We start from the raw sequence: 25,811 nt of genomic DNA on the forward strand, positions 1-25,811 counted from the left end.
TGATATGAAATTTAATGAGATAAAATATAGAAAAATAATATTTACAGTTCTAAATTACACAAGTTTTGCACACTTTCTTTAAAAAAAGTGAATAAATTTGAGAGTCCGAGACACATGAAAAAAATTAATTTTTTTTTAATGATGGATGCCACTTTTTTTAAAAGAAAATATCACGAGACTTATACATCATATAACTATATTTAGTATTACTTTAAAGTATATAACAAAAACACTGTACCAACCATGCAAACTCCAAAAGATTTCAAAGCAGTTCCACAGTTGTTACTGCAGTCCTTTCCCCAGGTGTCGGGTTCTGAAATGAAATGGTTTCCAAGCTTTTAACATTGGGCAATGCTACTCTGCCGCAAAGTTTTTTTTTTTTTTTTTTTTTACATTTCATATTTTTTTAATACATTTAAATATTTTTAAAAAATAAAAAAAATACACCAATACATTTAAAAACACTTCCTTAATCATTAAGTAAAAAAACAAAAAACCAAAAAAAAAAAAAAAAAATTTTGCCAAGGAGTCAAGTTGAGGCGGCATACTAGTGTTTTCCTTTAACATTTCCACATAAAGCACATGCAGTCAGCTCATTTTATGCAAAGTTTGTTTCAAGCTCTCTCATTTACTGATTTGGAACTTGCACAAACCAATAAGTTCAACTATGAATCAGCTTGAATAAAATTGACCATCCTGATCTATCTCTTCAACTGGGACAGCATATGGCGAATTCCAGTCAGCCTCAAAGACTAGTTGAAGTTGCGAAACAATGGCAGGGTTGTATGTTCCAAAACTTACACCAGATGTTGTATAAAAGTAATCCCAAATAAGATTGCTTGTACCAATGTGGGCTCGCGCATCACTAACTGCGTACTTACCATGGTTTACTCTGCTATATCCAGGGTAAATATTTCCCGTACTAGTTCCATTCTGAGTGGCAGGTCCGGTCAAATTAAAACCCGGAACCATATAGTACTTGATCTCAACTTTTCCAGAGCATCTGTTGTACTTTGAAGAGGAGCAGAGAACATTGGAGTAGAGGAGAGACTTCAGATACTGATCAGTGCCGTTGATAAAATGTGCCCAGTATGCTACCAATATCTTCACTGTCGCATGCTTGGAGAAGACCACCTAGTAATTCATAAACTTTGTCAGACTATGAAACACGGGAATGTTGAAGGTTCTTATAGAAGATAATATCGATGTTGATAATGTTTTATGGGCAAGGCAGACCCGAGTTTTATGGTGTTCACATAAAGGATAAGAAACCAGCCGCTAAAGATGCACCCATAAACCTTTCTCGAGTGTGAAGTTAGCAAAACCCTTAGTTATTAAAAAGTGGTCAATGCTCATTTGCCACCTAGTTGTAACTAGAAGCGTCAAAATATTTCAAGAATATAAGCAGTGGCAGAGAAAGTTACCTCTGATACTGCAGAGGAAAGGGATGACCAATAAACTGTTGGCTTCAAATATTGGGACTGACCAAGCCAGTCCATGGTACTAATTCTAACAGTTCCTCCACTTCCTACAGATTTTATTGTATCTAACCATGCCTGTTCGTCAGCCTGGTATCTGCCAAATGATAGCTGCCAACCACAAATAGCAACAGAATTAAAGCATAAAACGGAAAATACTTCAAAAATGCTAAACATGCACGGCCAGAAAAGGCAAGGATAAATTATTTTAAAGGCAGGCTGCTAGTGTAGATAGCCTCAACTTCTAATAAAATTCCACCCTCGAATTTTCTACGTCATCCAGATGTTCTCCAAGTTTCACCTATCAACTTTTAGTTATGAGGTCCTCGAAATCACCCGAAAATAGTTTCATTTTATTTCCAGTCTTCCCAGAATCTGACACAACTCTATTATTTACTTCAAGTATTTTTCTATGACTACTTATAATAAAAATTATGTTTCCAATACTCCATCATTTGTTGACTGGTAATCAAAGTTTCACTAAAAACTCAAAAGACGAAGCCCAAGTAATGGGCATTAGGTAGCATACAAGGGAAACACCTAATTATCTAGAATTCATCATTTGATCAAATGAGTTGGAAAATCACATATACAATAGAATCCCAAATGATACCATTTCAGTTCCAGCAATTGCTTGTAAAAGTTCCGTTCCAAATGATGAGGCAATATCTTAATTTAATTAAACAGGAAACCTCTTGTAAAACAGAACAAAAGCCATATCACCAACAAAATTTTAGGAATTCCCTATTACCTCTGGAGGAGCGTAAGATAGATAGCTGGATTCAGGCCGCAAAGTTAAATGACTGTGCCCAGGAGTCTGAATTGATATTTTAAACATATAAGGGTCGGACAGTATAGGATATCCTGCTACATGGGGAATCCTCACAAATTGAGGAAGAGGTGACCTGTGATGTCATAACTATAAACAGTTAGTTGCCATCAGATTTGACCATGTAAAAGGAGAGAATATAGGGGGAGATACAGGGGGCAATGAAAGTGGGTCAATATGGCTGCAGTGGGCATATTAAGCTAGATGATCAGCCTCATGTAAAAGAACCATACTAACAGCTGCAGAAAATAAGCTTTCTGAGTGAGAGATTAGATCGTAATAAAAAAGAAAAGGTGAAATACTGAAATACTCAGAAAATTAGAAGGACTAAAACAAGCTTGTTTAAAACTTAACTAATTTCTTGTTATAGTGCCCATTCATTATATCTAAGTTCCTGCAAATCAAGATTAACGCAACATTTTTTTTTTATTGGTAAATAAGATTTTATTGATTGTAGGACTAGGCCAAAGCCCAAGTACACGGGTCATATACAAGAGCAACACCTAGGAGAATGCACACCTGTAAGAGAAATTTTATTACTGGTCCAATAGGCTTGAGGATTCCAAGTTTCAACAAAAAATATACTGATTGAATACCAAAATATCAACACGCACACACAAGGAATTTCTGAGACAAGTAATACCCCGAAGCATGAGCGCAAATAACTTTGATGAGAAACTATCTAGACAACACATGACTACAAGTTTTGAAACCTTAACTAGAGTGAAGTTGCTTCTCAGAATAAGCCATTGGCATACCTGCAACTTTCTTTAGAATCAAGAAAACGTGACCAGCATGGAACTTTTCTATTGGTCTGCCATTGTTGATCAGACACTGTTTTGGTGTAAGCCGAGGAATTGAGATATGCAAGCTTCCACAGGTTGTCAAAGTAAACCTCAACCTTCTTCGCAATTTTTGGACAATCAACAAGATAAATGCCAACTTCCTTCACCTATAACCACACAATAATTATTGATACAGAACACCTCATAAAATGGTTCAGCAAAAAAACAAACATGCTGAAACAATTAGATGAGTGAACTTTACAGATGATCGGATACATATTTCTTTTAGCTCAAGATACTTAAGAGCCTATGAGTTTAAGTTCATGGACTAATTGATAATTTATCATGGTATTGTACCGAATAGGCATGAGTTCAGACCTGTCAACTCTCTATTCTCTTTTATCCACGTGCTGGATTCATTTCATGAAGGGGAATATTAGAATAATGGTTTAGTGATTAAATTCATCATTTTCTATACTTTTGGAACAAGTGGTAACGCCTTATTCCATAGATGACAAGATAAGCATGTATATTCTGTCAGAATACATGCCTGCGTGAGGGACTTCCAGTCATTATTTGCGGATCCGATATATACATCTCGACGATTCGATATCCACACTTTTGTATGTACTATGCCAGACCCATACCATTCACCCAGTAACAAGGTCACATTCTCCACGTTCGGCCTTCCTGAAGCAAGGTTGGATGGTTCTGTGGTATAGTCGGGATAAACTCCCGAGTGTGACAGTAGCCTACAGAGTAATCGGTTTCATGTACAAATTATTCTACTAACCGATACATAATTTGAACTGAAATAGATTAAGATGATATAATAAAAGTTGATCAAGCAGACAGAATTGAACAATGCACCTGATACTAACATTGCGATCAGCGGCGTCCTGGAGGGCTTTATAAACACTAGAACCTTCATGGGCACCAAATCTCAGCATGTCTGCTTTCGAGTATCCGTAATCGCCAGAACGAGGATCTTCGGGGTGGGCATTCAGCTGCCAGTACTGAGCTATCACGTCGAGTCTCTGGGTAGAGTTCCAGGCCAACCACCGGAAGACATCCCCTATCACCAACCATCATATCCCAAATTCGCTTCAAGTTTTTTGTTTTGGTGGGATTTCTCAGCTAAAAAACCGAGGGAGTGAGAAAGAGAAAGCATGTAGCGAGTAGAAAAGAGTTACCGGTGGAGAGGACGCCGGGGACACGAGGGAGGTGGGGCATGTCGGTGGGGATTGATTGGGCGAGCCACGCTTTGCATCCCGGCGAAGATTCGGAGTGAGATGGGAGAGAAAGAGAGGTTGACAGGAAGATGAGTAGAACGATGGTGCTTACTTCCATCTCTGTATAAGATCATCCGCTCTTCCGCTGAAATATATTTGGCTCCCAACCAAATCTGCAAGTAAACTAGAGGTACCGTTGACATTTTCAAAATGAGGACGGCTAAATGAGAAATGATACGTAGATTTTAACGATTAAAAATTATTTATTATATTTTATATATAAATTAATTATCTAATATCATACTATTAAATAATGATAGAATAATAAAAAATTAAATAATAAATAGATTTATTATTCAAAATAGACGTTATAATTATACATTTACCCTTTAATTCCTATTAAATTTTCTCTTTAGACAAATTTGTTTATTCTAATTAAGTAATTCATATTCTATAATAATATTTTCACTGAATTTAATTTAATTAATCAAAGAAAAATATTCTAATCATAAAGTGATTACACAAAAATAATCTCATCAACTGATATAATTTTATGTAATTATCAAATTATAAAATTATTTTTATTATAAAACAGATCTGACAGATTAAATAAAATCACCTTAATTTATATAATTATTTTTATATAATCACCATGTTACCGTAAGCTGTTCAAAATAAAAGAGATGGTAGGGTTGAATTGCAGATGGAAACGGAATGGCCCAGGTTTGTTTTGTGTCCCAAAGCTGAAAACCAATTGTCGCGTGGAAGTAATCGTTAGTAATTGTCCGGTTGCCCAAAAACATTAGGATCGTAAATGGACAAAAAGGAGAGAGAAAAAGGACGGACTTTTACAGTGTAAAATAACCTTAGAATTTGGAACCCGAAGAGGCTAGAAGGAAAGAAAAGGCACCAAAAATAGACTCGCTACAATTTTTACGTGCGTTAACCAATTTCTGAATAATATTTTGCACCCTGATGCTAGACAGTTCAAACCCATCACCAGCTATAACAAAACCAACCTACCATTTTTTTACACTTGCCATAAAGCAGCCTGAATATTATACTTCACCGAGTTTAGTCCTCTAGGAGATTGAGTGCCTCCTGTGTCTTGCGGATGAACCAGAGGATTTGGTGTCTCCAGGAACCATTGAAGTTGGGCTCTGAGAACTCCCAGACGTGTCAGAGCTCTTGTTATCTCCATGCCCTTTACCAACTGCCCACAGTTTATCGAATATTCTCCTCGATCGCGATGGCAGCAACTGCATGCCGCTTCTGCTGTTTTTGCTGCCCTTCTTAGCAAGTCTCCCCTTGTTTCCGAATTCCTCATCTTTTATCCTCATTTTACTCATCTGCTTCTTAAGGGTTCTACCGTTTTCAGCTGCTTCTGTCTTCTCACATTCTTCATCTGTTGTATTTGTCGTGGAACGTGAAGTATCACAGGAATTGTTGTTAATAGGTCGAACACCAGCAGATGTTCTAACCTGTTCAAAAAAGAGAACTTGTACAACTGTCCGAAGTGGGAGGCGCTCGTTCTGTGCAGCATGCATGGATGCATCCATTGTCAGTTTCTTGACATCCATAAGTCCACATATCTTCTTCCTTTCAACTTTTGTCAAACTAGGATGCTCCTGAAACACAATGATCTATCAGAACTTCATACAAGTAATGCCTTCCTTATCCAGATACTCAAATTCTAAATCACGAAATCATTGACAAGATAACAACATAGCAATAAGGAAAATATCATAAATCTATCGAAAGATTATAAAATAACAGAGCTGCTCAGTAAGAGTAAAGTAATCCTCGGATTGGTTTTTGTGGCTCTCCCACTTGAAATCAGGAAACCCCAACAAGCATTGGCCAACTTTAAACTTGGTGGCCAACCACAGGTATTAACCAATGATTACTTGCAACAAGTGCGATAAGGGAGGCCACACGTGCACAGGGATTAGTCAAGTGCCAAAGGACTTGGGGACAACTCATTACCCAAAACAAAACAAAACAAAGCACAATACAATCAAGTCATCTCAGTCTTACAAGATTGCCAAATACTGGACTTATAATATTGCTCATGTTGTAAACACAGTAGATGAAGCAGTGAAACTGTTCCTTTGTGCATATCGGGCTCAATTCCTATTCTGGTAGAGTAGAAAAGATGGGCAAAATTAAAATGCATAGCATAATAAGATCCTACCTTCAGATAGATGTCAATGGCTTTGTATAATCCATCATGAATAGGTCTTGCTGATCCAGGAATCATCTGGGCTAAATCGATAAAACTAGAGAGCGTGAGATTTCGATCACGTGCAATTTCTGCTACATACCCATCAATTAGTCTACCAACATTCAACAGGGATCCAAGTTCCAAGACAAAATTCTCGGCCCCCTTCTCACTCTTCTCAACATCCACAGCCCGGTTAAACTTTTCATGCATCAAAAATTGATTTAAAATGCATTGCACCAACTCAACATCATATACAGTAATTTGGGGAGACCGAGCCGGGATCAATAAATCTTTGACAGAAGCTTCGTGCAACTTCAGGCTGATCCTATTCATCAAATTTTCCCTCGTTGACTCATCTGCTCCAACCAAAATTGCAACTTTTAGCAGTTTCAGTAAGAAACTAGATGAGCAACCCACACCCTTGTCAGATGGCAATAAGCAAATGATTGTTTCTACCAAAGATTTGTTCCTCCAGGCATGAGCATCAGAAACCAACGCATCAACAGAATCTGGCAACCACCTAACTGCATACGTTTTAAGTGCTTCCCCAATCACAGTGCCATCCATTCTTCCCTTCGATTTCACAGCAATCATTACTCGCTTGTAAAGATCAATGTCCAGCTCACATATATCTTCGACCCACCAATCCTTTGGAACAGACTCCATTTTCTCTGGGAACTTCACTCCATCCTCAACAATTCTACCAGGATCTGCTAATTTCCGATTATACGTGTAGGACCAAGAGATGTTTGCTGGGTCCACAGAAGTTTTAGAGGCAATGGAATCTATACATCTTCCAAGAATTTTCAGATCCTCAGACCAGGGCAGAAGAGATTTGGTTGTTTGAAGAACAATAATGGAATCTTTCCAGCTGCGGAAGATACTTGAGTTGAGAAATACCTCAATCTTAAATATTAAATTTCCCCTATCAACATCCTCTGACATATCGAGATACTCAGCTGCACAACGTGCAGCCACAACATTGTATGCATTGAGGGTGACCGTCATTCCGTAGCAGAATTTTGCACAAATTTCAAAGGCCTTCGGCCCACCAGGAAAATCAGCTATATGAATTTCATCTTCGTTCTCTTCATTGGCCTTCAATAGTAGTTTCTGCAGGCAATTGCTCTTGGACAAGAGAGGGAACTGAAAATAGAGTCACAGTATCAGAAAACTGGCATAAACCAAATAACTGGGCAAAAAAAGCATTTCTTTTATTTATGCCACTACATTAAATATGTAAAGCAGAATATACATCTTCCATACTCGTAACGACGTAATGTATATGTAAGGAAATAATAACTATTTATTACCTAGAAAATTTTAGTAGTCCTTAAGACAAGGGACAAAATAGTTGCAAGACAACATGGTCCAAGAAAATGCAGCATGACAAGAGGGCAACCTCAACCAGCCATTACAGCAATATAAAAAGTCTGAATTTAAAAGCTTCCTGTTCTTAAAGCACAAATCATATGCCACTGGCCCACCATCCTCTTATTAAAACTAATTTTTGCGTTTCTGCTAATTTTATAATTATTATTATTGTTGCTTTGGTAAAACTTTTAGACTAAATAAAATGGCCTACTTTACCCAAAAAGAAAACATAATATATCCCAAAAAGAAAAAATATAAATATTTATGCTATTCCTTTCACAATAAGGATAACGTACATTTCAGTTAATGTAGGAAACACACTTTAGATGCCTTTACTGTGTGAACACCAAACTTCAATCTTGCAAATGATCAAATTCGTGACCAAAACAAATTGAACGAAGCCACCCATATAGTAAATACTCTAAATCAAGTTAGACTAGTTCCACTTCATTCACAAAGTTCATATGCATAAAGGATAGCCTTATCGCTTCTCCAAGAATGTCTCGGATGTTAGTTACATGAAAGGTCAGTAGTTTGACCTAATTTTATATGTTGTCACCGAAGGATGACCAATTTAATATAAATAAGGCAACGAAACAATTCAACTGGTCAAGAATGTAAATGTCCAACTCACTAGAGGTAAAAGTATAAGAAGCAGACCATACCTTGTGAAGGTAAAACTTTACTTCCCCAACATTTATGATGGCATCCGTTGCCAATTCAGATGACACATACCTGCATGAAGTACAACATTGGTATGCTATGCCAATAAAGAGGAAACAATGAAGTTGAAGGGGCAATGGAATATAAAAGATGGCCTCTCAAGGTTTATACCTGGAATTTAAAATACAAACAACAATAATTAATAACAGGAATTGTCTCAGATGCTTTTGATAGTTCTGTAGTTAACCTTGTTCTGTGCACAAAACTAATGACACAATGACTATGCAAAAATTGGTCCTATTGACTGCACAACCGGAGCGGCTATGTTGTCCAGCAGCTTGTAATGTATAGAAACCGTTAGGTTATGTTGAGCGAAGTTTCATAGATTTTTTTTTTAAAATAAATTTATGTGAGGTTCAATCCGTACATGCTAATTCAGTACAATGTCTAAAATGGACTATTCGCTACCGTACGAGTGTGTCCATATCAATGTTTTGGAACTTTTGATTCCCTGAAGACCATAAAGCCAGCCTTTGATCCCAAGAAGATAGCCTAATATGTAACATAAGGTATTTATTTGTACTAGAAGGGTGGATGCAACCTCGATTAGAAAACTTTGGATTGCTCCCACTCACAAACTCAATACCTTTTTCATTCACCCTTAAATCTAGAGAACATAACTTAATGTGTACTGAAAGCTGGTTATCCAAAAATGATTACCGAACTGAACCCAGTTTAAAGACACGTCCTAAAATGATAGTGAAATCAATATTGAGTGCTAAGACTCCATATTCCAAATATCAGGCCCGATGGGGGATATAAGAGCTTTCTACAAAGTTCCATACAGCAGATTCAGGTCAATGCATAAGAAGATGAACAGAACAGATTGATCTTGTGTTTACATACAAACATCAAGAAAACCTCTACAGCATCTAAAAGCCAAAATCACAATCAAAATCAATGTTTGGGACACAGACCACATTGGTCAGATGACAAACATATATTGTGAAATCATTGCTCTAAGCATTTAAATGTGAGATGAACAAAAAGGTCTGAAACTACATTTTAAGGGCATAGGAACACTTCAAATCTCAACTAATCTATAACAGCATCCTGCTCTGCAAAGCAGTGTCAATAGAACTCACCCGCAATTACCACAACAATATACAGCCAAAGAAACATGCAACTTGCATCATGGCATGTGACCTCTTAATTAAATTAATTACCCACCAATCCAGCTTTGTTGTTGCCAGATTTTTCAATATGCAACAAGGCATAGTGCACATGCAAGGAGTTGCAAAATCACACTATCCAAAAATGCAATTACAGCAAGAGGGCTAAATTAGTGACCGTCAAACAATCGATCTAAGGTTTAACTTTTCCTCTGGCCCGTTTGAAGTGTAATATGAAAAATCCAAAACTACATGTGGGATCATGAAAAATCCAAAACTACATGTGGGATCACTATTTAGAACTTTTATCAGGGTAAATGATTGATGGAATAACGTCATTCTAAAAAGTAAGAACCTGCCCAAATTGATGATTAAAGAACTTTGGCATCCCATATGAACAGAAAATTTCTCGAAAAGAAGACAATTCAATGGCTGGACCACCTTCTGAATTGCCTTAACCGCGAACCTACCCACCCGGGAATTAAAAAAAAAAAAAACTCTTTTATTCCCTTTTTCTTTCCTTCCAAGTAATAGTATTCGTAATATATCCCACATTTTTTTGTGTTAAGCCTGAAACTTTTTATTTCTTGAACTATTTTTTGATAAGTTATTTCTTGAATTATTATCAAAAGGCATAGTTGATTTTAGGATTTTCAATCCCGGATAGAAATGTATACCTAACAATATTTCTTTCCATGGATCGTTACCTAACAGTATTTCACTTTACATATAAATCTCGAAATTAAAAGTATAGATTTCCTTATAAATTTGCCGTTGCGACAAAGAAACACGACCCAATACCTAATTCGCCGCAAAGAAAACCTTAGACCCGGGAATAAAAGCCATGCCTAGATAGGATGTATAACGTTAACATCAAACTCAAAGTCGAACAAATTCAAAGGGGAAAAAAAAAAAAAAAAAAACAGAGAACGCGGAAAAAAGTCTATGGATTTAAAAAATTTCTAGAATAAATGACAGAGGGCAAACCCCCTCACCTGACAGTTTTCCCTTCCGCGTGAAATGCATCAGGCTTCGAACCCAATTTCATAAACTTCATGACCACAAATCACAAGGAAACGTCCGGCCTTTTCACACAAAACCACGCCTTCACTTGCAGCAAAGCTGCCCGCGCTCAAAACCCCGACTTTGTCTATCTGAAATGACGGATTATAAGACAAACCCAGGATAATGAACCAAAATCCCAGTCTAGAAATGGTGGGCCTTCACAGACTCTGTCTATCTAAAAACTTCACGCCTCCAATAGCCCATGATGAACACCTGACCGAGGAGTCCCCGCCCTTAGACCACCGCCTCGGTCTTCGACCTGTTCCCATCGGTTCCCAGGCTCTATGACGAAGTAGATGACGCTTGAAGAGAGAGAAAATGAGAGAATGGAATGAATATGATAAGAGCAAGAAAAATCCAAGAGAGGAAATATGAGTGCTTGTAAGCAGTGACCAAACACAGAGAGAATAGGATATAGTTTTTAATGAAGTCTCTCCCACTCTCTCTAGTTCATAAATTCTCGCCGCCTTTACTTTAAATCATGGTGATCCGCTCAAGATCTTTCTTCTTCTTTTTTCTTTTGGCGCAAATCTCAATGTCTCTTTCCCCCGTCTCTGAGGCTCTGACGCAGTTGTCTTTACAAGCACTCTGAATCTTGCAGTAGGCAAAGAAAGAAGGAGAAATTAAAGAAGAAAATATATAAAAGAAAAACAAACGGGGTTTGTGGGTTGGTGGGTGCGGGCGTGAGTATAAATGCGTGGGCGTAGTGTGTAGTGAGGTTTGTGTATGGCAAGTAGGGGACTGCGTTTTACAGGGTGGGTGGCTCAGAGCCTCAGAGTCAGAGAGGCACTCTTAAAAAAGGAGCTTTTCTCTGCCGTTAAAGCACGCCAGCCCCTTTCTTTTTTTTCTCACCTTTCTCCCCCTCTTTCTCCCTCTATTTCCATGTCTACCACTCTCAAAGTACATTGTTTTGGACCACAACCAAAAATAAAACTAAAGCCTCGAAACGTGGTTTATTTTAGTCCCAGTTCATCATGATGGTGTGTTGAATATAGGATTCATAATATAATAGGTTTTGTGTCAATTTGAGAACCCAAAATCTCAGGAGCATGTGGTTGAAATGATGTCCACAGATATGAATCTATTCCCACATAATTTATCCCTTGATACTAAACTACGAAGCTTCGGTCCTTTTCTTTTCTTTCAGCTAGATCTGAGCAAAAGAAAGAAATATACTCCTACCAAGGACTTTACGACAAGGTATTTTTTATCTGGGTCCAATGTACACATCTTTTTTCTGACAAACAAGAAGCTGTCCAGAGAAAGAGAATGAACTTGAAAAAGAGAAGATAGAGGGTAACGAAGATTGAGAAAAATGCAACTGTGTTATGGACCTTGGTATAAGAAGCTAGCCATTCATGCTGATGCAGAACTGACTTGTGCTATCCCTTCCCCCTTCCCCTTCAGCCTAAAATGGAGTTAAAATAAACAGTCACAGCCAGCCAGCAAAAGTCATAAGTTTGTACATCCTAATTTGAAGATCATATCCTCTCGGTACTTGTTTCCTTGCGTTGAGATTTCTCATGTGTATCTAGTCGTTATAGTTTCTTGCAGGGTTAACAGTCTGTCGCATGGTTTGACTTTGGAGTATCCTAAGGTTGGTGGGGAGTAGGCAAGGGGCAGTGCTCTTAATTGGCAACAGAGGTAGTCAGGTTAAGGTTAGCTGGTTTACTTAACGAACGCACAACCATAATTCACAGCGTTTAATGTAATGTAAAGGTTACCAGAATGTCTTTCTTTTTTCTTCTAACGGTCACACCCAGACATTGCTCACTAGGATTGTAATCGGTCCATTTATGAATAAATTTTTAGATCAAAAATTTCAGTCCCTTTATTTTTTAGATCGAGACGACGGACCGATTAAAAAAAATTAAAATCATATTTTCGTCCAACTATACAGAACAATAAAATCCAAACTCATTATATTTTTAAATATCAACTATTTTATTTTATTTACACATTTTGTACTTGAAAATAACCTAAATAAAAATTTAAAGAATTATCAAAATTATCTATATCCATCCATAAAAAATAGCAATTATCATAATAAAATTAAAAAAAAAATTTGAGAGAAAAAAATTAAAAAACGGAATATCATCCAAACTTAAAATAAAATAAAATATAAAAGAAAATGAAAAAATATACATAATAATATAATAATATATATATATAATATTTTAACTTCAGTCCGTCTAATCCTATCTGGCATAAAAAAAAAATCACACATCGTGACCAGACTGAAAACAAAAATTCTAAAGTTACATGTACCAAAATGGACCAATATACTTATTGGTCTGGTCGGTTTGGACCGGACCCATTCGGTATGGTCAAGTTTTTCAATTGGACCAATAAATTAAATCTCCTAAAAATTACCATTCTCATTTAAAAAAATATATAAATAATTAAGAAAACATAATAAAACTACAAAACAAAATCATCCCCTCAGCCAGCACGTAGTTAACCTTGAATGATTTAAGCACGCAGTGATTAGTCAAATTGACCAACCTTGACTTGTATGCCTTACATAATCTGTGATCTTTGCCCACTTGTATATGAATCTGTCTGTACCTACTACCTAAGCTATTTGGAAGAGACTGTTCTTGGGGTCAAATTGGTCTCCGGAATTTAATTTCCCGGTATTTTCCTAAGCTATTTATTATTGTTCAACTGTAGGGTAAAGGTAAACTCGTTGAATAAATATGACATCTAAACTAAATTACATGTCATACCAATTTTGGCCAGAAATCCTATCAACTTTATGGCAAAACGAGCCTATACATATGCAACGTCCTTGTCGTTGTTCATGTCCAATCAAACTCCTTCTGCAAAATTTACCCCTTTTTTGTCCCTTTCTAAAACGTGCATGGATTACATATCGAATAATCCAACGCAAAGTTCTGAGGATAATGTCTATATGCCCCCTTGATAGTTTTAGTACGTGACCAATGGATACAATTGAAGAAATTTACCAACTTTTTGCATTCCAAGTTTAATTCAATTTTATCTCTCATATATATATACTTGTGAGTTGCGAGTAATGTTACTTTTTTCCCCTCTTCCAAATAAAAAGAAACGAGAAGTGTTATACATATAAATGAAGAGAAAAGCTTCAAACCGGATATAGTGTGTAAATGTATTTTACATCATCTAATAAAAAATGACATGTATTTTACATCATCTAATTAAAAAATGACACGTAAGAGATCCACTTTATTTACAGTGGAATTGATTCAATGGAATAATTTCTCAACCCCCTTTCACTCTCTTCCTCTCGAAGTCTCTCTTTCTCCCCCTCGGCTCTCCTCTCCATTTCCGTCAGTTGCTCTCTCTCTCATCTCAAACCTAAGCCAGTATCTCTCTTGTACACATCACTTGGTGGAGGAATTCTTGTCACCTACTCCTTTTTTAGTCTCCACTCTCTTCTCTCTCTCTCACTCACATAGGAAAAAATAGAATATCAGAGAGTTCACAAGCTCTCCAGAGAAACAAATAGGTAGATAACTTATTGTTTTTGCTCTATTATTTGTAGTGCTTCCTTGTTTTATTTTAGTTTTGATTGATTTATTTATTTTACTCTTTATTTTTTGTTGTTGGATTTGTGATTGAGAAACACAAGTGTAAGCTATGCTCGAGGGGCTTCTCTAATGGCAAAGCTTTGGACTGAAGGGTGAGAAAGAGAGTTCCGGGCCCCAGAGAGAGGGGGGGGAGGTGGAAGAAAATGTGAAGGTTTCAGCGAGAGAGATAGATAAAAGGAATGAAGGGGGAATGGGGGGAGAAAGAGAGATGGAGTTGTATGGGATTTACTTATCCATAGTTGATTTTACTTTTCACTTGTTAGAATGCATACATGTCACAAATACATCGAAGGGTATAAATCTCTTATTAACACCGCATCTTGTCCCTAGCAACTCTTACAAATAAATTATATAAAAATAGACCTACAAAGTGACATAACTTCATATGATTCATTAAATTTTTTTATGATAAGATTAACTTTATAATCTAACATATCACGTCATTTTATAAATTTACTTTTTTATAATCTTTTTATAGTTAGATCATTTCTCAAAAAGAAAAACTTATTTCTTTCAAATATTAAAAGTATACTCAAACACCCTTGATACTAACTGCTTATGTTATACAAATATAATGTTCTAGATGTTACCAAGAAAACGAGGAAACAAAAATAAAAGGCAGATAAGCAAGTCAAAACGTTACTATTCCCTTGTTCAATTATTCAAAATAAATGATGTTTACAATCGTGAAATATATAAACGTCACATAATTATTTTGAAAAAAATGAATAAATAAAGAATCTACATAAAATAAAATTAATTTTTTAATAATAAATTTAACTTTTTTTTAAAAATAATTATGTGATACTCACACATTATATAACTGTATGTATTATTAGTTATTATTTAGAAACATGAATATCAAGGCCGTACCTTGGACTTGGTCAATATATGGCTAGTTAGCTTGACGAAAAAGATAGGGGTGCAAAATTAAAGGCCTACGCAAATCATTTTATTTGAACTCCTTATAATTTTTTAAAAATTTAAAATAAAATTAAAATTAAAAAATTATATTTTTATAATATTTTACTTAATTTTTAATTTTTATCTCATCTCATTTTAGTTATATATCCAAACGAGGCTAAAGATTTAGAAAGTTTAACCATACGAAATTACTCAATCGGATGAATTAATTATAATGGTTGGTTGGTAGGTTGATGGCTTATCGTATCCTGCTATATTATATTGGACCACAAACTGTCTTTAATTATACACTACATCATTAGTATGGATATGTTATCGTGCATATAATTAATAGTCGAGCAATTTCATTGATTAACTTAGGACTTTTGGACCACAAACGAAAAAGGTCAGTCTCGAGAGCATGCAAAGCAAAAAAAAAAAAAAAGCTGTATATTGAATCATTGATTATTATTGGGCATCGTTTCCAATTCCTCCATGCAAGTTGTTGTATGATCGTGATTAAAGAAGATGCATATTCATATATTACAAATTTATGATTTTTTTGGAACACAAAACTGTTAAGAGTATCGCATCAACAGGTATGTTTTGGATATAGATTTAATTTCAAAGCATCACTTAAATATAAAAAAATTTTTAATTTTAAATATTCTACTTTATAGTATAATTATTAACTACTAATTGTCTAAACACAGAAGTCAATATAATTTTTACAAATTTTAAAAAAAAAATTATACTCAATTAATTTTTTTAATTAATTTTATAATATTTTTATTCAAATATTTCTCATTTATTTTTCAAAACTCATATGTCTTAATTTTATATAATTCCGAGATAAGTGTCCAACCATCTTGTATCAAATTTTCAAAAGCTCTGAAAATAAATAAAAACGCAGTCAACTTGATGGTGTCAGAAAGATATGAAAGCCATAGTAAAGGCAAGCCATAACACTTTTCTCTGCAACTTCATTATTTAATGGATTGATTAGTATTAGGGTCGGGATGCATGCACCAGGTCCCAGAGCTACACATGACGTTGAAGGCGGCGTAACGAAAGAGTAGGGGACCTTAGGCAGTACATGCATGGCTTGCATAGCCTACATTATTCGAAAAAATTCGCTTTCACATTGAGTTTCAGACGCCAAGTCCTTTATCCCATTAATTACAGCTACCACCTCATCATAGTTATTAGTTAGTCCCCTCAACTACTTATGGTCCTAATCTAGCTATACAGACAAATAATTAAAATTAATGTATGCACGCGCGCATATATATATATATATAAAAGTAATATTATAGAGAAGTTATTGTAGCAGTACATATTTTATACTCATTGCATAACTACTTCTAGTTGATTGTTATCAACACTCATTTGAAAAGATATGTGGTCTAGATGATACCACATCATATGTGTAAAATGGATCTTTCTAATAATAATTTCTATTTATATTTATTCTATATATATATATAAATAAAAAAGAAATTGAAGGGAATTTGCCTAATGCAACTAAGGATGTTGGGATACTACATGCAACTAAACATGTCTATAGAGAAGCTCATGAAGTCGTAGGTAGCTGGTTGTCTGGCTAGCCACCGTTTGTATAATAAAAGTATTATATTTTATCTTATTATTATAATTTTTTTAAATTTTTATATAAAATATATTAAATAATTCAATATTTTTAAATCTTAAAATAATAATAATACTAACAAATAATATTATAAAAATATTTTATTTAAATTTTAATTTTAATTTAAAATCATCTCATTTTATCTCACTATTCAAACCACACCTAAGTTTAGAGTCACTTGTCAATCCTAAAATTTTCTTATTTGTATGTGTCATTTGATTTTTTTTTTGTTAATTATTTATCATTGATAATTAATGCATGATTTATTATGAGTAATGATACACGCAATACTTTTCACAATACATGATATAAATTGAAGATATTTTTATAAAGTGATGTTATTTTTATATTGTATTTTATAATAATATTCTTCATTTTAAAACATGATTATGAAAATTATTGTGTATTTATCATTTATTATATATTGAATCATTAATATTATAAAAAAATAAATTAAAATATAAAATATTTATTTACACGTGCTGGTTCTTATACTTTGGTTACTCAGGTTTTCTTCCTTTTTATTTTATTTTTTTATTATATAGATATATATATATCTGCCTATATCTTAAAAGTGTCTATAACATCAATAGTAATGAACAGTTTAACTTAATCCGGCGTCGTTCTTAGTTGAATATTAAACATCTAACCCACCCAGCAGCGTCGTCTTCTTCTTCTTCACGGCTCAATCGAATGAATCGTAGTGTGCGACGGAGAGGGAAAGGGAGGATCGTGTTGGCTGGGCCTGGTAGAGATTGTCGCCGGTGTGAAGTGGTGGAGGTGCGGTGGCCTGGGTGGCCGCGTACGGCTGCGCTGGTTGAGAGAAATGGGAGAAACCCATTTCGGATGGGTTTCCGCATGGCACAGATATGACTGCACGTGAGGGATATCGATAGTGGCTGGGTTGATCGCCGGCGTGAGGGGGAGTCGCCTGTGGTGGTCGTGACCGTTGGTGGCCGCGTACGGCAGCGCCGGTTAAGAGAAATGGGAGAAACCCATTTCGAATGGGTTTCCGCGGGAGAGAGATAGGGCTGCGCGTGGTGGACATCGATGGTGCCTCGGTCGGTCGTCGGTGTGAGAGGGACTCCCTGGTGGTGGCGGTGAGGCTGGCCGGCGCACGACGGCGCTGGGCTGGGCTGAAGAAGAACGGCCCGTGCGGATGAATCGGGCCACAGAGAGAGAGAGACAACGTGAAGAAAAAAAAAATTAATAAAATCATTATAAATTCACTATAAAAAAATAACATATACAAAAAATCATAAACAAATTATCAGCAGCTAGAAAAATTATTTATATCACAAAAATTCATATTTATTTACTCTATTATTATTTAATTAGTTGTGATGTGAAGTATTGGAAAGCAAAAGGGAAAGATAAGTTTTTTTAACTTATTTATTAATGTATGATAATATGTCATTTTCTATATTTTGTTGACCGGTGGACATATACAAATATACCCACGTAATTTTTCGTTTAAAAATGAATGAAAAAGTTGCTTTCCTGGAATAACCACAAACGTGAGTCAGGAGGGAATTGACAATCTATCTCTTCCCAAACAAATTATTAAGTTCGAGGAAGAAATTAATAGATTCTTAGGTTTTCAAAAACTTTTATATATTTTTTTAAAATATAATTTAAATATAAAATATTTTTTAATTTGTTAATCTAATAATTACAATTTTCCTAAATATAAATTTTTTTAAATTTTAAAACAAAAACTATATTAAAAAATTATATTTCAATAATATTTTAACTTTTATAATATTTTTATTTTAACTTTTTTTTCTCTCATTTTCTAAAACCAAATAAAACATCTTAATCCAAATAATTTTATATATTACTATTCACAAACCATGTCACTACTATTAATACATCGATCCAAATCATATCTAAGGATATGATGTCTACGTGTTTTGTTTTATGAAGGACGAGACTGCTGCTGGTACATTAAAATTTTTAAGATTTAAATCCAACCTTTCATTTTACAACTTCTCATTTTTTTTTTCTTTGGTTGGATTGTTTCGATTTATGCAGTGAAGTACTATCACTATCATAAAAATTCTCCATATCTCTTTTCACTTGTTAGGTACAGAAATTGAGTTCATAAAAAATTCTCTATATACTACTTATTTTACTTATGATTACCTTTTTTTTTTTTTTTTTTTTAACCCAAAACATATTTATATTTTACAAAATAAGTTTTTTTTCAATCGGGCAAATGTGCCTCGCACATTGCCCAACCGCTAGTGTATATATATATACCTAGACATTGGTAATGATTGTAAATGGTTAGGGGCATGTAGTGGTGGAAAAGAATAAAATTGCATTTGAATATTGAAGTGAGTTGAGTTGAGATGATAAAATATTGTTAGAATATTATTTTTTAATATTATTATTATTTTAAAATTTGAAAAAGTTAAATTGTTTATTATATTTTGTGTTGTAATTTGAAAAAATTGTAATGATGAGTTGAGATAAGTTGAGAGGTGTTTAGTAACCAACCTTCTAACACTTCACAATTCACATTTTTTTTTAATTTTTATTAATTTTTTATCAAATATTTATTATATGAATAATAAATAAAAAATTTGAAATAATTTTTAAAAATAAACTCAAAAAATATATTAAAAAATAAAAAAATATTAAAAAATATAGAATATAAAGTGTAGTAGTGATTGTGAAGCAAAACTCGGTGGAAATTCCAGCTTTTTACCGATCAAGGTGTGGGTGATGGGTGAGCAGATAGTACGTGTGTTGATTCAAATTTTGGTTTTTTAAAATAGTTTGAGGAAAAGGCATAAGTTGGGAGTGAATGATGAGCATGTGTGGCTGGGTAGGCTAGCTGTTGTTGTATGGAATAAAACTACTGTTGAAATTAGGCGTGGGAATAAAAAGCATGATAAAAATATATATTAATGATGATGGAAAAGATCGATGGCTGTGGGAGGAGCTAGCTAGGGTCCCTAATGTCATAATTGTTGGGGGCGTGGGTGGATGGGCTTTTCATTAGCAGTGTCCGATGTGGTGGGGGTGCCCCTACCTCCTTTCCTGCTTCCTTCCTCCGAATATAAATTATTTTCTTATAACACATTTTCTTTCCCTTAATGCACGAAATCAAAATGGTTGGCTATTCGGTGGAAAAAATTGCTTGTGAGATAAGTGGGTATGGACGAAAGTGCTTGTGAGATGTGGGCTTGGGCCTTGTACCTGCTCAAAGTGATTGAAGTTGTTTCGCTGCCATGGGCTCTACATTCTCTTCTTATAAATATTGCCAGGCTTCAGTGGCGGGCCTTATTACCTAATTCGCTCCATCGACCTAAGCGGATATTTTGGCTTACTTTTGGACTTGGGCTTTTCCACTCAGTGTTTATCGTTTCTCGAGAGAACGATAGTAACCTAAATCACCGTACCCAGTAAAACCGGAGGGATAAACCCAGCTCCCCAGCTGCTCCTTCTATTTCTTATTATTGACTGTCTCGCTCTTCCTTCCTACTATATACAGCTGCGATTTACGAATCTCCCAGATCTCTCTCCCTCTCTAACCGAAACGAAACGCCATGGCGTTTCGAAGATCGCTCGCTGTACGTACTTTCTCGATCTCTGCACTCCTTCTGATTCTGTTCCATGGCAGCTTCTGCTTCTATCTCCCCGGTGTCGCTCCCGAGGACTTCCAGAAGGTCAGCTCTCTCTCTCTCTCTCTCTCTCTCTCTATATATATATATATATATATATATCTCACACGCATGTGTATACACATATAGTTACATACAGATGCATGTATGTTCTTGTAGACGTGTAAAGTGCCTGATCTTTGTGCATAATTTGGATCTGTGTGTGGTATAGGCCTTTGATTTTCTCCACTCACTTTGGATTCCAAGTAAACTGAGGAAATGGAAAAAAAGATGAAATTTAAGCATATGATTGTACTGTCTTGTTGACTTGTGAGCCACTCAATTAAACCAATACTATTGTAACTATACAAGTCTCGGGTGCGCTTTGGTATTTCCGTCACCAGATCCCAATCTTGTTGAGAATTGTGAGATTTAGAGGGAAGCAAACTCTTTTTCAGAGAACAAACTCGCGCTTTCTGGAAATAGTCGTTTAGAGTTTGTGAGACACAACGGCTTCTTTAATTATTAGCTAAGGTGACGGAGCCAATTGGTCAAGGCTTTTGAGCATGATTTATACCCTCTTGTGATTGCAGGAGCGTTTAGGATAGCATTTCGACGATTTTGAATAGACTTCAGATAAGAAAAGAACTTGTTGTAACATTATTAATAATTTTTTCAGTGACAATTCTGGCAGCTAAAAACAATGAATTTCTTTTATAGGGATTGCATAGTATGAAATTGTCGTGGATAATAACCTCGAAGCACACTGAAGTGAATGGGCTGTGATCATATGAGGGTTATTTCAGTGCATATGCCTTCCTAATTGACTCAACAAATTAAATAAAAAACGATCAAATCAATTATATGGTGGTGGTGTGACAAGAACTGCGACTCCTCCTGCCACTATCTCAACGTATACGATACTCCAATATGATGGATTATTGAATTAAATGCGATATTTTGGCTGACTGAATGCATGGGGAATATAAATAACTTTCACACCCAAGTAGTATGTTTGATGCATTTTTTTAATATTGTCTTAAGATGAAGCTACTCGGCTTGAACAATTCAATCTTACAACTGCTGGAGTGGAGGTGTTGGTTTTTCATTTTTCCTGAAGGTGAATAAGATGGTTTGCTGACCGCATCAAATGACTTGAATTCTGGCCAATGAGTGGTCTAGAAGTATGTAATCCTGCACCGTGTAGTTTTTATAAATTTTTTGATTAGTAAAAGCAGGTTGGGGAAATTGGTTTTATCATTGTGCCAAGTGGAGCTACTCATCAAAAAATTGTGCCTAGTGAAGCTTTCGGAAAAGGTTTGGGATTCATCCTGTTCAATTTGCATATATCTAATAATACGAAAATCACAGTGCTTCTAGGGGAATGAAGAAAACAGAAAAAGTTATAAAAAAAAGTCAAAAAATTACCCAACTGGAATGCAAAATTAGACTGTGTGAGACAACTTACCGTCATGCCCACATGACTCTCTCTAATGGAGATCTTGATCGATTCCTTGTATGTGCCAAATAGATAGCTTATAAAAAAAGTACCAAATAGCGAGAAAAATTGGTAAGTATTTCCTAGTCCTTAGCTTGTATTTAGGTGTTTCTACTTGTATACTTCCTGTGTACTTGGGTTATGCCTATTTACTTGCATTAATAAAATCTCTTATTACTTATAAAAAAGAAATTGGTAAGAATTATGTGCCCGCATTGAGATGTGCTTCATAATTCATGTTGTCTAAAATGTGTGTGTTGTTCTCTTGTGTTTGCTATTATTTAATAGTGATACTTTTTTGGTAAGTGCTATTATTTTATGATAATAATTGTTTGGCTCTCTACGATGCTCGATTTTGTTCTCTGTGCCAAAACACGTGTTAGAAAGAAAAAATCTATTTATAAGTTGTGTGGATAACACACCTAAGAAAGTTTTTACATGGCATTTGATTTGGAAGAGAAATTTTAGAATTTGAATCTTACAAATCAAATCTTACCATTTAAGTGATGTGGATGGTGTATTTTATACACGGGTTTGAGAATAGGATAACTTCGTTACAAATCATTCAAATCAATTGTGATTTAGAGTGCGTTTGGATGTTAAACTGAGTTGAGTTGAGATGATAAAATATTGTTAGAATATTATTTATTATTATTATTATTTTGAGATTTGAAAAAGTTGAATTGTTTATTATATTTTGTATTGGGATTTGAAAAAGTTGTAATGATGAGTTGAGATGGGTTTACTTTCCAAATGAAGCCTTAATTTTCTTTGGATGCAGGATGATACTCTAAAAGTGAAAGTGAACAAATTAATCTCTACAAGGACTCAGCTTCCTTACACATATTATTCTCTTCCTTATTGCCTGCCTAAAAAGATAGTGGATAGTGCAGAGAATCTTGGGGAAGTCCTTCGTGGTGATCGTATTGAAAACTCTCCCTTTGAGGTTAGTTTTGAATATACTCTTGCAAGTCTACATCTTATAATTTATGATAATTGAGTTATCTTAGTTGACTGGGATTTTTTGCAGTTTAAAATGCGAGTACCGAAAATGTGCAAGGTTGTTTGCCGGATTACACTAGATGCCAAATCTGCGAAGGAGTTTAAAGCGAAAATTGATGATGAGTATCGGGTCAACATGTATGGGATTCTTTCTTTCATAATAAACACCTTTTTGCTAGTGTCTGTTAGATCTGCCTTCAAGTTACATTCTTTTAAATGCATCTGTCATGTGACAGGATCCTTGATAATCTTCCACTGGTTGTGCCCGTACAAAGGCGGGAGCCGGAATCGGCCACTGTTTATCAGCTTGGATTTCATGTTGGGCTCAAAGCCCATATTCCTGGGGTATGTGCTTATATTTTTGGCATTTACTTTTGTTCTCTTCATGGATGTGCCATTTCTTTTTCTTTTTCTTACTTTAAGTGATTATGCACAGAGCAAGGGTGACAAGTACTTTATTCACAACCATTTGGCATTTACTGTCAAGTTTCATAGAGATTTGCAAACAGACTCTGCAAGAATTGTGGGATTTGAGGTTAGACCATTTAGGTAAGTTTTCTGGGTCCCCTTTTTCTTACTGAATTATTCCTCCTTTCTGATTCTTGTATTCCATAGTTTCTCATGGTGATGTTATTTGCATGCTGGATGAATACAGTGTTAAACATGAATATGATGGAAAGTGGGATGATAATACTCGTTTAACAACCTGTGACCCTCATGCAAAACACACAGTTATGAATTCCAACTCTCCCCAAGAGGTTGAAGAGAACAAAGAGATTATATTCACATATGATGTTGAATTCCAGGTAAGGTTTTATAAATTATAGCTTTATTTTGCTATTAGCGTTTTCTTTTGAACTTGAAATTTGCTTTATCATCACATCATTTTTCAGGAGAGTGATGTGAAGTGGGCATCTAGATGGGATGCTTATCTACTAATGAGCGATGACCAAATTCACTGGTTCTCAATTGTCAATTCTTTGATGATTGTTCTTTTCCTCTCGGGCATGGTGGCAATGATAATGCTACGGACACTTTACCGTGACATCTCCAAATACAATGAACTTGAGACCCAAGAAGAAGCCCAAGAGGAGACAGGATGGAAACTTGTCCATGGGGATGTCTTCCGGCCCCCAAATAACTCAAATCTGCTATGTGTCTATGTTGGAACTGGCGTTCAGTTTTTTGGGATGACGGTGGTGACTATGATGTTTGCCATCCTTGGATTCCTTTCCCCCTCAAACCGGGGTGGTCTCATGACAGCAATGCTCTTGCTTTGGGTTTTCATGGGTCTTTTTGCTGGTTACTCTTCTGCTCGTTTGTACAAGATGTTTAAGGGAACAGAATGGAAGAAAACTGCTTTCCGGACCGCAATCATGTTCCCGGCAATTGTCTCTTCCATTTTCTTTGTCTTAAACGCTCTCATATGGGGACAGAAATCATCCGGGGCTGTGCCTTTTGGTACCATGTTCGCACTTGTCTTCCTATGGTTTGGGATTTCCGTCCCACTTGTATTTGTAGGTAGCTATGTTGGGTTCAAGAAACCAGCAATTGAGGATCCTGTGAAGACAAATAAAATCCCCAGGCAGATTCCCGAGCAAGCCTGGTATATGAACCCTGTCTTTTCGATTCTGATCGGAGGAATACTACCATTTGGAGCTGTTTTTATTGAACTATTCTTCATCCTTACCTCAATCTGGTTGAATCAGTTTTACTACATCTTTGGTTTCCTCTTCTTGGTCTTTGTAATCCTCATCATCACTTGTGCGGAAATAACTGTCGTGCTCTGCTACTTCCAACTCTGCAGTGAGGACTACCTGTGGTGGTGGAGGTCATACCTTACATCAGGCTCGTCTGCACTATACCTCTTTCTCTATGCGACGTTCTACTTCTTCACAAAGCTTGAAATCACAAAGCTTGTCTCTGGGATATTGTACTTTGGATACATGCTAATTGCGTCGTATGCGTTCTTTGTTCTGACTGGTACCATCGGATTTTATGCATGCTTTTGGTTCACAAGGCTCATCTACTCATCAGTGAAGATTGATTAATCAATGCAATTAGGTGTGCCGGGTGGTCTTTTTCTTTTAAGGCTTCAATAATTGTGTAAGATTTAAAATTACAAGTACCATTATGTTTTTAGATGTAAAACTATACTCAGATTTTGAATTGTGACAGGGCCATGATCTGGCTGTTACAGTAGCTTTCATTTGTTAATTTTTAGAAGATTCTATCAGAATATTTGTGTTTCGTCTTATAGCCAGACTTGTTGTGTAGATTGTTGGCTAACATGGACATTATATATTTGCCATTGTTTCTTCCGTCGTTATGGTGTTCGTCCTAGATCAAGATTGCAAAGGAAATGTTTTAACCGGAACGCCATTTATTTGAGAATGCAAAGCAGTGAGAGGCTGGACCTCGATCGCTGCATATATATGGAGTGTGAATCCTCATTTTGTTTCCAGTTTCGGGCTTAATTCCCTTGTTGCTGCCTTGTTCTTGAGGTGATGCCAATCAGCTTCTGTCACGTGTTTCCATTTATTTGTTTTCGTTTTGTAATGATTGCCTTATAACCACAGGTAGTAGTATTAATTGGATTTGGATGACTAACTTTTGTTTTCCCGTTATGGCCCCAGCCAATTAAAAAAAGGTGATGGTAATCATGCTCCAAAGTAGTTGTCTTGGAGGGGATTTGAAGTTTTGAACCTTGAACGTAAATAGGTTAAAAAATTCTTGGAGACGAGGGTGGATT

The 25,811-nt window shown here is 35.5% G+C and overlaps 3 protein-coding genes across 3 annotated transcripts; 1 reads left to right on the forward strand and 2 right to left on the reverse strand.

Moving 5' to 3' along the window:
- Positions 1-189: 189 nt before the first annotated feature.
- On the reverse strand, positions 190-4,532 carry LOC121259401 (phospholipase D Z-like). Its single transcript, XM_041160973.1, has 8 exons — positions 4,286-4,532; positions 3,963-4,167; positions 3,643-3,844; positions 3,066-3,259; positions 2,230-2,383; positions 1,425-1,589; positions 562-1,134; positions 190-340 (listed from the first exon to the last, which is right to left on the reverse strand). The coding sequence occupies exons 1-7, from the start codon at positions 4,440-4,442 to the stop codon at positions 673-675; spliced, it is 1,539 nt and encodes a 512-aa protein (XP_041016907.1). The 5' UTR covers positions 4,443-4,532; the 3' UTR covers positions 190-340; positions 562-672.
- Positions 4,533-5,150: 618 nt separating this feature from the next.
- Positions 5,151-11,688, reverse strand: LOC121259400 (BTB/POZ domain-containing protein NPY1-like). Its single transcript, XM_041160972.1, has 4 exons — positions 10,753-11,688; positions 8,588-8,657; positions 6,519-7,694; positions 5,151-5,952 (listed from the first exon to the last, which is right to left on the reverse strand). The coding sequence occupies exons 1-4, from the start codon at positions 10,812-10,814 to the stop codon at positions 5,407-5,409; spliced, it is 1,854 nt and encodes a 617-aa protein (XP_041016906.1). The 5' UTR covers positions 10,815-11,688; the 3' UTR covers positions 5,151-5,406.
- Positions 11,689-20,393: 8,705 nt separating this feature from the next.
- LOC121259403 (transmembrane 9 superfamily member 8-like) lies at positions 20,394-25,380 on the forward strand. The gene is made up of 7 exons (XM_041160976.1): positions 20,394-20,625; positions 22,839-23,003; positions 23,088-23,197; positions 23,296-23,404; positions 23,496-23,608; positions 23,715-23,865; positions 23,953-25,380. The coding sequence occupies exons 1-7, from the start codon at positions 20,506-20,508 to the stop codon at positions 25,108-25,110; spliced, it is 1,926 nt and encodes a 641-aa protein (XP_041016910.1). The 5' UTR covers positions 20,394-20,505; the 3' UTR covers positions 25,111-25,380.
- Positions 25,381-25,811: the final 431 nt, after the last annotated feature.

Source organism: Juglans microcarpa x Juglans regia, chromosome 4D (assembly GCF_004785595.1).
Source record: "Juglans microcarpa x Juglans regia isolate MS1-56 chromosome 4D, Jm3101_v1.0, whole genome shotgun sequence".
Classification (NCBI taxonomy): Eukaryota; Viridiplantae; Streptophyta; class Magnoliopsida; order Fagales; family Juglandaceae; genus Juglans; species Juglans microcarpa x Juglans regia.

Excerpts from the sequence above, each read along its gene's own strand:
- LOC121259401 (XM_041160973.1), bottom strand. The coding sequence starts at position 4,442 with ATGGAAGTAAGCACCATCGTTCTACTCATCTTCCTGTCAACCTCTCTT. Across the intron at positions 4,168-4,285 it reads CCCCGGCGTCCTCTCCACCG|GGGATGTCTTCCGGTGGTTG; the intron begins GTAACTCTTTTC and ends GGTTGGTGATAG. Across the intron at positions 1,135-1,424 it reads TTTCCTCTGCAGTATCAGAG|GTGGTCTTCTCCAAGCATGC; the intron begins GTAACTTTCTCT and ends ATGAATTACTAG.
- LOC121259400 (XM_041160972.1), bottom strand. The coding sequence starts at position 10,814 with ATGAAGTTTATGAAATTGGGTTCGAAGCCTGATGCATTTCACGCGGAA. Across the intron at positions 8,658-10,752 it reads GCGGAAGGGAAAACTGTCAG|GTATGTGTCATCTGAATTGG; the intron begins GTGAGGGGGTTT and ends TACTTCATGCAG. Across the intron at positions 5,953-6,518 it reads CCATTGACATCTATCTGAAG|GAGCATCCTAGTTTGACAAA; the intron begins GTAGGATCTTAT and ends ATTGTGTTTCAG.
- LOC121259403 (XM_041160976.1), top strand. The coding sequence starts at position 20,506 with ATGGCGTTTCGAAGATCGCTCGCTGTACGTACTTTCTCGATCTCTGCA. Across the intron at positions 23,405-23,495 it reads TCAAAGCCCATATTCCTGGG|AGCAAGGGTGACAAGTACTT; the intron begins GTATGTGCTTAT and ends GATTATGCACAG. Across the intron at positions 23,609-23,714 it reads TTTGAGGTTAGACCATTTAG|TGTTAAACATGAATATGATG; the intron begins GTAAGTTTTCTG and ends GGATGAATACAG.